The sequence below is a fragment of the Cydia pomonella genome, chromosome 1 (assembly GCF_033807575.1).
Source record: "Cydia pomonella isolate Wapato2018A chromosome 1, ilCydPomo1, whole genome shotgun sequence".
NCBI lineage: Eukaryota > Metazoa > Arthropoda > Insecta > Lepidoptera > Tortricidae > Cydia > Cydia pomonella.
The window spans coordinates 31,620,760-31,631,058 of NC_084703.1; the positions used below are offsets into that span (position 1 = coordinate 31,620,760).

The window sequence follows — 10,299 nt, forward strand, 5'->3', positions numbered from 1 at the left end:
AATGAAGTAATTAACAAAGAACGAAAAAATACAGTTTTCGTTCCCATACAAAAAATACCGGTTTCCGATCCCTGAGGGTAATTATGTAATTAAGGATAGTAGGCTCGTAATGGGAAGGGTATTTAGTAGACTTTTAAGGGAATCCCCAGATAATGGAGAATACTTGAAATGAAAGGCACTATTGTTAACTATAAAATAAATTTCTATATGTATTTATATACAAAAATTAAACATATCAAATCAAATGAGCATATGAATTATGTCACATAATATAAAAAAGTACGTATAGTTCGAATGCCTTCTTGGCTCGACTACAACACGAAAATAAAATAAATATTTTACATTTAGTAAATAAAATTGTGCGTATTACTTATTCGGATTATCCCACAAATAATCCTAGGAGTACTACCTATGCTGTACAATAGGCACCAGAGTATTTTAAGTAGGGATGTATATACCGTTATACCGACTAGTCGGGAAAGTTGACTATGCAAAAAAGGCCGATTAGTTGGCCTACGAGTATTATTAGTTACAGAAAAACAGGACATAAACAAAACAAACAGCCATTACTAATCAAATGTTTTATACTCATTTTACTCGAATACGTTCAGGGTGCAAATTGTGCTTTTGTTCATATTAAATTCTTGTGTAGGTAGTTATCTATCAATCATCGCTGTCCGTGGAATATTTTGAAGTTGGTTACAGTTACAATCGTTAAATTACAGAAGATAATAATTATTATTATTTCTACTACTTGAGGCGGCTTTAATTAAGCTGCTAGAATCTGAAGGAAAAACGGGTCTCGTAAGTGCTCAAACGGCAAAAGCGAGAGAGAGAGTTTTACTTGGAGTTTCCGTGCGAGAACGAATTAAGAATAAGATAATCCGCATGGGAATTATTGAGATGAGAACCACGTTCCAGGAACTATCAATGTAATAATATCTACATGTGTTACTATCGTGTGGGCAGTGTTATAGGGTTCCATAGACGAGTCTGTGCGGCATAGAAGAGTCGTGGAAAATATATGGGAGCGAATACATTCTAGAGTCAGACCAAGCTAAGCTGGCAACGATTTTGATAGTCCAGCGTATGCAAGTGTTAAGTAAACGAGATAATTTCATTGAAGTTTTTCGTTTAGAATAACACTTGCACTGTATGTATGGGCTGTCAGAACCGCTCTTTCCGCACAGAGGGGGCCTACCGCGAAAACCGAAATTCCCAAATTGCGGGATCTTTCTCTTTTACTCTCACTAAGACCTAATTAGAGTGACAGAGAAGAATGCCCGCAATTGACGAACTTCGATTTTCGCGGTTATAGCCCAGACTCTAAACTCTCTTAAGGGCCCTCCACACTCGTGCGCGAATCGAGGCGCGAAGCCGCGAACGCGAGTGTGGAGGGCCGTCGATTTCGCAGATTGTTCACGCCTTCGCGCCTTATTTTCGGTATTTGGCCCGCGTCAAAGGAGACGCGAAGCGCGAACTTGCAAGACTCCACACTCGCGATCGCTTCGCGCCGCGATTCGCTCACGAGTCGGTTAATCTGAACTGTCATAACCTTCTACGGCGGCTACTTGGTTATATTGGGTGCGAACTTGATCAACCAAAAATCAATTTATCAGTTCCCAGTTTGAATCAGTACCTTGCCGCAAACTAAATCCGACCAGCTGACGCTTCGGCACCACCTTGCTGCGAACCAAACCGCGAAATCGCCGTGAAGTTGTGCGAGTGTGGAGTCTACGTCAACGTCGCGGTATGTTCGCTCTGCGAAGTCGCGCCGCGATTCACGCGCATAGTCTGGAGGGGGCTTGATATTTGCTTATAGTATCGCCATGCCCAAGAATAGTGCGCGTCACTTTGAATTGTCAGTAGTTTAGTACAATTTATATGTTATAAAGTCGCTATTACTTTACAACCTATAAATTGTACTAACTTACTCGTTACTTTCGCGCGCAGTGTTATCGACCGCCGGCATTATGGGAGGGATAGCAATATAATTACGCGCGTGCGATAGAGATAGGAACATAGCGGGTCAATGTACGAAATTCTTCGTGCGTAAGCGTCCTTATTTTATCCTTCATACTTAGTTAATAATCTCGTGGTATATGAGTAACTTACAATTATCTAACTGATTACTGCTTAGTCTTTGTTTCTATGTCGTACCGTTCTGAATCTAAAGATACATAACTTACGTGATGCTTACTTTAAATTGTATTGATATCATTTTATGATAACAAAACGCCGCCTATGAGGTTTCATCTCATAAAGAATAAATGTTACCGGCCTAATTCGATTTCGGGCCAATCTAGTTTCTCGTAGGCCAAAATTAAAATTAAAAAATTCCATGCGGATAAAACTACTTAGTTTAACCTAATTTAGTAAATACATAATAATATAAACTTTTGTATAGTAACATAATAAATGAAAGTGTATATTTAAATTATCACCGCAACTCGGCCGCCAGCACCCGCCACCATGTTAATCTCTTCTAGTTTATTTCTAGTTCCGCTTTGGTGCAGAGTCCTCAGCAGTAAACGGGTTGTAATTCTTTCCTAGTCCAACGAGATCCATCGAAACATCCCAAAGTTTCTTCGCATATTCGTCGTTTAGAGCCTTTCTGGCAGGGGTTTTAACAGCACAGTCACTGGAACAACAAATGCACGAAAATTCAAATGTAAATAAATTTCAAGCATATCGTCTCATATGTAGGTAGGTAAAGGGCCCAACCGCAATGAAAAAAATCGCCCCTGACTGAAATTCAAATATTCTTATGTTATGCAAAATTCGTATTATTATTTGATATAATTTTACCGAATATTATGCCCTAAATACTACTTGTTTGCGAAATAAATAAACAAAAGAAAAATCTGTTTTTTTTTTGTATTTGCCAAACTATGTAATCGATTGACTTGTTCTTCGGATAATGTATACTTACATATACTCGTAGTATTTAAGACACATTATTTCAAATTAATGAGAGTCCTAACGTTTTTGGAAGTACATAACTTTGGCGTTTTAAGTTTTTTTAAGCATTTACACTGAAAGAAATGTTTGCATAACTGTAACAAAATTTTGGTTACTGTTTACACAAAAATTGGGACTTAAGAACTATGTGTTATATGTTACAAAACCGTGTTTGGCTATCAGTGTTCAGGTACTGGGTATACACTACAAAATAAGTTTGTAAATTTATGCAAAGTTTATTTTCTTATAACCGTAGTTTAGTTATTTAGTAAAGTTACAAAACCAGTTCGGCTATCTATTTTTTTCAGTGTAGGGCATAATATTAAGTAAAATTATATCTAATAATAATATAAATAAACGTGCATAAGAATATTTTATTTTCAGCCACGGGCGATTTTACTATGGCATTCCGGCCAGGCCCTTTAAAGAAGAATACCTAGTACTAAGATAAAATAAAAACAGTCGCTATTGTTATAAATTATAATCTCACGTATCGTAACTATTCGTATCTTGTAGACGTTGTATTGCAGGGGACTGTGTCAATTAACATTTTTGATGAACATCATTTTCACTCCGATGACAAGGAAGACAGGGTGATGCTTAAGGGGTTTACGAGTAAGTACTTTTTTTTTATTTGCATACCAATATATGTTACATAAATGGACCCTGGAAAGGGTATTTATGCCGCTGAAGCAACGCAGCATTCACTAAAGCGCGCGGCTGTTTCATGCGATCAAAAGAATACAGGAATTACATTTCACATGATATAATAATTCAGTTAATAGACCGCGAGCCAGGAACAGATTTCCATGACCAATCGGCTCACGGGCGAAAACTCGTATCGTGGTTAACGACTACGTATTATGAACCCTCGTGGATGTTAGCCGCCGCTCTGTTGGTGGATTGAGGAATGGCAGCTACCGAAACACATTTTTTTTATCGTTGCCTTCCGTTTCATACTTTGTTAAATGATAGTTGTATCGTGGTGGTAAGAACATGAGTAGGTCGCATGAACATGTAAAAAAAAGCGCTTTACCTTTTTTCCATAGTAATAAAAAAATGTATGAAACTTTGCATGTAGCATTCCATCAGGCGTTCCAAATAAACAGTTACGCAATTTACACATTACGGATACTTTGCGGACATAAAGTGGTAAGGCGAATATTTTTTTTTTTTTTATGTTTGAAATTAAATAGTTTAGCAGCTATCTGTCAGGCCGAACACAACGATTGAAAATAGACCAAGATACGTAACGCTATGGAGATTGGTTTCAGGGTCCCGCAGGGTAGCGTTCTGGCTCCTATATTATTTAATGTTTACATAAATGACATAACTTCATGCAATTTACTCAACGCTGATATAATTTGCTATGCTGACGATACGGCAATTATCTTCCACGACTGCAGCTGGACAAGTGTTGCTGAATCCACAGAAAGGGGTCTGGGTGTTGTAGCCGAGTGGCTGAAACGCAGCTTGCTTAAACTCAACACTACAAAAACAAAACTCATTTGTTTCCATAATATAAAAGCCTCAGCTCATACTACTTCACCCAGTATCAAAATTCACACTTGCAACCGAACCCATTCACCAGCATCTTCCTGTTCTTGACAGCCGATCGACAGGGCTCCTTCCCTAAAATATCTTGGGGTGGTAATTGATGAAAAGCTGGATTTCAAGATCCACGTAACAACCACAGCAAATCGAGTACGCAGACTTATTTACGTTTTTAAAAATTTATGAAACTCGGCACACAAGTCATTGCTTAGAACAGTCTACATTAGCATCTGCGAATCGTACTAGCATACTGCATAACTGCTTGGGGCGGAGCATGCAAAACCTACATGCTTACACTGGAAAGGGCGCAACGAGCTGTTATCAAGGTCTTCCTTCGAAAACCAATTAGATATCCTACCAAACTAGTGTACAGCGATCTAGATGTCTCAGCGTTCGTGGTATTTTTATTCTGCGCGTGGTATTCACAAAACAGTCTTGAAGTCTCCCAACTACGACTGCACGCTACTAAAGCGCACGTTCAAAGTCCCAGTTCCCCCGACTGTATCAGCTTTCGCTCAACGTCTGCCTAACTTCATCCATCCTTTTGTATATAACAAAGGTAATACTAAAATTCTCATCAAAAATTTACCCGTAGGGAAGTTCAGAAAAAAATATCTTATGGCTCAGCTCCCTTTCTTACGAGAATATAGAAGAACTTCTAAAAGTTGATAAATAACCACTTTCTCTTTTCAAATACACTCACACACATACATATACACAGTGTTTTTATTGAATTGCGTTAACTCCGGGGTTTCGGTAAGTACGTTTAAGGAAACTAAATGGCATAGTTAATTTTCAAAAAAAAAAAATTTTTTTTTTTTTTTACAATTTTTATATTTATAAAAAGTAACTAAATGTTGCATATAGCGTTGTTGTAACATGGGCATTACATTTAACTCAACCAAACAATTGAAAACTGTGATATATCAATGTCATTTCTAACATCGATCGTCCGAGATAGTACGTACGTTTAGTAGCAAATGTATGTACTCGCACTAAACACTAATCAATAAGTAAACAGGCCCTAAGGCAAGTGTACACGCTCGTAAGGGCCTTATAATATAAAAATTTATGATTGATTATCTCCGAAATGGAGTTAATTAGAATATCGGTGTCTTTGAGAAAATTACTTAATTTAAGCTCAGGAATGCACCCTCGAAATTAACGCAAATCAAAAAAAACACGGTGTATACATACACACACACACGCTCTTTCACTCGCAACAATCAACTTGATCGAGTCTCACACAGAATGATAAATTTAAATTAGTTTAATTTAGTTTTTATATAGTTTTAAATTGCTTGTTTATTAATTTAATTAATTTCATTGTAAAAATGTAGAAGTATAATATTTAGTATTTCCTCTTCTTATAGGCTTTAAGTATCAATTTTATAAACTCATTTGAGTCTGGGTTAAATACGATACGAGACAGGATGAGGCTAGTGTAGGAGTCAGAGCAACCTGATTAGTTTATTTCATAGACAAGGTACCTACATTTCGTCAATTGTATTTAATTAGGTTAATCTTAACACTCCTGTAAACATATTTGTGTACCTACAAATAGATTTTTGAAGATTTTTTTTTATGTTCACGTCATCAACCGATGGTCCTTCCACCACGATACAACCGGCTAACTGTTTTTTTCTAATTCATGATAGCATTCTAAACAATCATCTGACAAAGTATTAGCTGAGAGGTGGCTGATGATATATGTTCCTGGTCCGCGCCCGCATGCGTTCAACGCTGCGTTTATCGCATAAAACAACCGCGCGCTTAAAAAGCTTTTATTTATTTTTTCATAATGCATATGCTCTGAACATATTTCTTTTATGGATTGACATAGTTAAGAGGGTACGGGAGCTGAGATTAAAATATTTTAGGTGAATGTATCCGTCTCGTTAGGGGGCGTCCATAAATTACGTGAGGTGTTTTTTTTCAATTTTCTGACCCTCCCTCCCCCCTTGGTGAGATGTCGTGAGATTTTATTCAACCCCCTCCCCCGTCCCCCAATCTCACGTGAGATTTTTCAGAATGTGGGTTTATTACGTAAACGCGTTGGATTGTTTATTGTAAAAAGAAAAAACAATTTGGTTCGTGCTTTTATTTACGACTAGTTTAAGCATGTACATACAATTTGGATTAAATGGACCAAAATAGTATATTTTTTTTTTGTTTCAATCAGAGAATAAATTGCGTGATATTTGTCGAGACCCCCCCTCTCCCCAACGTGAGATTAGATGAGATTTGACTCGACCCCCTCCCCCCTTTAATCATCTCACGTAATTTATGGACGCCCCCTTACCGGAAGCGGCTTGTAAATATATATAGTGCGATAAGGACAACGCTGGCTGGTTAGGCGAAAAATCCTGCATAAAAATCTTAAAAAACGGCCAAGAGCATGTCTTTGTATGGATCTCATACTTTTGTATGGAGAAATGACCACTCCTATTGCCTCTTAAAGTCGGCCCACGATAAGTTTCCTTGCTAAGTGCTTCGTCAAGCATCGCACATTCAAGCATTCTATCTATGGGATAGGTATGATGTGCCCGCGGCCGGTCGTAAGAACAGGCAGATGGTAATGTTTTGACGGTAGTGTCATTAAACCAATACATCGGTAGGATTCACGATATGCCTAGGAATTTCACGATCTGAGTGATTAAATTTTTTAATTCCGAATTCGAATGACGAACTCGTGTCACCTTTAAACTAGCAATTCTTGTATATTTATATATGAAATTTTCTATATGGAGGTTTTCAGGGGCGAAAAATCGATCTAGCTAGGTCTTATCTCAGGGAAAATGCGCATTTCTGAGTTTTTATATGATTAAGCGATAAATAGTGATCAGGGTTTTTGATACCAAAACAGAATTTAAGGCCGCAATACTTTTGAAGCTGCTAGGAATGCTATTTAAGCGTAGGTAATATATTCATAAAATATATGACAGGAAATAAAATAAAATAGAGGTCCTTTTCCCAAGTGGCTGCCAAAATCCCGATCAATGACGATAAATAAATGCGAATAGGATCTGAAAACAATGTAAGCACAGTAAACGATAAAGACATATTTTCATTTTTCGCCTTACTACAAAGGAGGAAGGTGTAAAGCAACAGTGTACACATATCTTTAACATCAACTGTACATAAGTAAGCATAAGTTAATACAGTAACAGTACTACCTACCTGTAATATAAGCCAGTTTCATCTGCACATTTTTCATCAACCGAACAATATATGGTTGTTTGAGCACCAAGTTCAGGAGACTTAAGGAATGGCATAAACATTATGCCAATTAGTCGCCGGGCTCCCCAAAACAAGCTGTCATCTAAATGTCTACCCAATTCAGTTTTTATTACACCTGGATGCAAACTGTATGTACGTACACCATCAATGTTATGTTCCTGCAAAATAAACCCTAATTAAGACACTGGAATAAATATTGATTACTTATTAATATATGACCAAAATCTATTGATTTACCTTCAATTTAGAAGCCAGTTCCTTAGAGAACAAAACATTTGCAAGCTTGCTTTGAGAATAAGCTTCTGCAGGACTATATGACCTATTTTTATAATTTAAGTCATCGAAGTTGATACCATATCCTAAAACAAATCAAATAGATTACCTGTAATTCAATTTAATGAATTTTTCTTTTCTAAACATGCCTTGACCCAGATATTTGAAGTTCAATCATGTGTACAGTGTCTTAGCTACACTTACTGGTATGGGCTGCAGAGGACACAGTAACAATCCTTGCTGGAGTGCTGTGCCTCATGCGGGGCAGAAGGAGCATAGTTAACAAAAAGTGCGCCAAGTGGTTTGTCCCAAACTGCATTTCAAACCCATCTTCTGTGTAACTCTTAGGGCACATCATGACCCCAGCATTATTAACTAAGATTTTAATCTGTGGTTCAGTGTCTAATATTGTTACGGCACATTCCCGGACAGACTTCAAAGAAGCTAGATCACATTTTACAAGTACCAGCTTGCCTGTCTCTGCAACATGCTTGCATTTTTCCTCTATTTCAGACTTGACAACTGCTGCCTTTTCCAAATCACGACAGGCCATAATTACTCTTGCTCCTGGAATTAGAGACAACATTTATTAGTGGAATGTAAACGTAAAGGGTAACCAGTGGCAAATTTGCAGCCTTAGCCGCCGAAGGCCCCAGGCCCCTTTCTAGCCGCCCTTTTCTATACAAGGTGTAACAAAAATAGTGGGGATTGATCAGGAAAAAGTAGAATAAAAAATATTTTAACGCAGCAGGTTACCCATGTCAGCCAACCCTCTCAATACTAAGGCCAAAAATTTTCTGTGTAAAAAAAAGGTTACTTCCATGTTTATCTAATCAAAACATTTTTTAAATTAAACAGATCCCCACAATTTTTGTTACACGATCCCGGTTGGATGGTCGCCCATTTGCAATAAACGACATTGATAACATAACATACTTACCTCTTTTATAAAAGTCTAAAGCAGTCTCTTTGCCTATTCCGGAACTACATCCCGTAATTACAGCAGTGTTACCGACCAACTTGGCTGTGCTCAAGCAGCGTCCACTAAAGAATGGCATTTTATTTTACTTAGTGCAGGATAAGTTAACTGTAAAAAAAAAACAACCACTTAACACGAACATGTAACTAAAGACAAAACATTTTTTGTACAGAAAATTATGTTTATAAGCAATTTTCAGCCGAAACAGAATTAGGTGCACTGGCCTAGATAAATTTAACTTCTTACGAACAAATATAACTTCAGTAACACGTCAGAAAACAAATTTAAAAAGTAAAAAGTTATGTTAACGGTACCTCTCCTGACTCACCTGTCAAAGATATAAACCAAAGACTAAAGAGCATATGAACATGAGAACCGGATCCGGACCGGGTAGCGAATGTTTGGAAGCGTAATACTTACAAACATCGGCTTTTTTGTTTTCAATTTTGTGTTGACAGAAAACCTTCAAAGGGAACTTAATAGATCTTTAATTCCTTCATATTTATATGTTTTCTTTTTTATATACTTTATCAACAGGCAAAGAGCGGCAGCAATGATTTGACGATTCCAGGTATTTGAACGTGTCTGCTGAAAGCCCGCCGCGATTATCAAAATGTTTTTAGCTCTATGTTATTAGCTCTTATCATATTAGTAATATTTTATATCCGTCAAGAACAAAGGCCCTACCCTCTAGTAGACCCATAGCCTATCCTTGGTCACCACAAACAGACAGACGGAGTTACGGCCCGTTGCAATTTAGCGAACATTTTTACGCGAGTGTGGCGCCGATTTCGCAGATTGTTCACGCCTTGTTCATCTAAAAGGTAACAAGGCCTGTTTATCATAAATAAGTTGAAACAAAAATAGGAGTTCTAGTTGATATTTTACAACCTTTACGATAATGTTTAACATAGAAATATCTTGTTTCTGAAATAAACCTCGTCGTCAGTATAAGAACAAAGCTTTCTCTAGTTTCTAATCTTTCGACTCTATCCCATTTCGGTTTAACCAGTAACCACCATATTCTATGAAAGTCAACTCTTGGAGCCTACATTTTTTAAATTTGCCGCCTTTTTCTACTGACAAGTCACACCCACTTTGACAGTAGTAAAAGGCGCGAGATTCATATTTTCCATGGACAGTCAACTCATCGTGCCTACATTTTATAATTTGCCTCTATTTTCTACTGACTAAGTGGGCATGCCAGAGTATATTTTAGAGGATAACAATTTACTAAGTAAAATAAGCCATTTTATCTTTGATTTTATTTAGACGAATAAGTGATAATAGTT

General features: G+C 37.2%; 1 protein-coding gene across 3 annotated transcripts; it reads right to left on the minus strand.

The window, feature by feature from the left end:
• Positions 1-181: 181 nt before the first annotated feature.
• Positions 182-9,485, minus strand: LOC133528626 (retinol dehydrogenase 13-like). 3 transcript variants are annotated; one of them, XM_061866094.1, is made up of 6 exons: positions 9,336-9,485; positions 8,969-9,115; positions 8,233-8,595; positions 7,993-8,114; positions 7,696-7,913; positions 182-2,641 (listed from the first exon to the last, which is right to left on the minus strand). In XM_061866094.1, exons 2-6 carry the CDS (start codon positions 9,084-9,086, stop codon positions 2,497-2,499), a joined length of 966 nt encoding a protein of 321 aa, XP_061722078.1. In that variant the 5' UTR covers positions 9,087-9,115; positions 9,336-9,485; the 3' UTR covers positions 182-2,496. The 3 variants fall into 3 exon arrangements, with proteins under 3 accessions (XP_061722078.1, XP_061722070.1, XP_061722060.1); XM_061866086.1 differs by lacking the exon at positions 9,336-9,485 and adding an exon at positions 9,254-9,317; XM_061866076.1 differs by lacking the exon at positions 9,336-9,485 and having other exon boundaries at positions 8,969-9,246.
• Between the last annotated feature and the right edge of the window lie 814 nt (positions 9,486-10,299).

Excerpts from the sequence above, each read along its gene's own strand:
- LOC133528626 (XM_061866094.1), bottom strand. The coding sequence starts at position 9,086 with ATGCCATTCTTTAGTGGACGCTGCTTGAGCACAGCCAAGTTGGTCGGT. Across the intron at positions 8,596-8,968 it reads TTTAGACTTTTATAAAAGAG|GAGCAAGAGTAATTATGGCC; the intron begins GTAAGTATGTTA and ends CTCTAATTCCAG. Across the intron at positions 2,642-7,695 it reads GAAACTGGCTTATATTACAG|TGACTGTGCTGTTAAAACCC; the intron begins GTAGGTAGTACT and ends TTGTTGTTCCAG.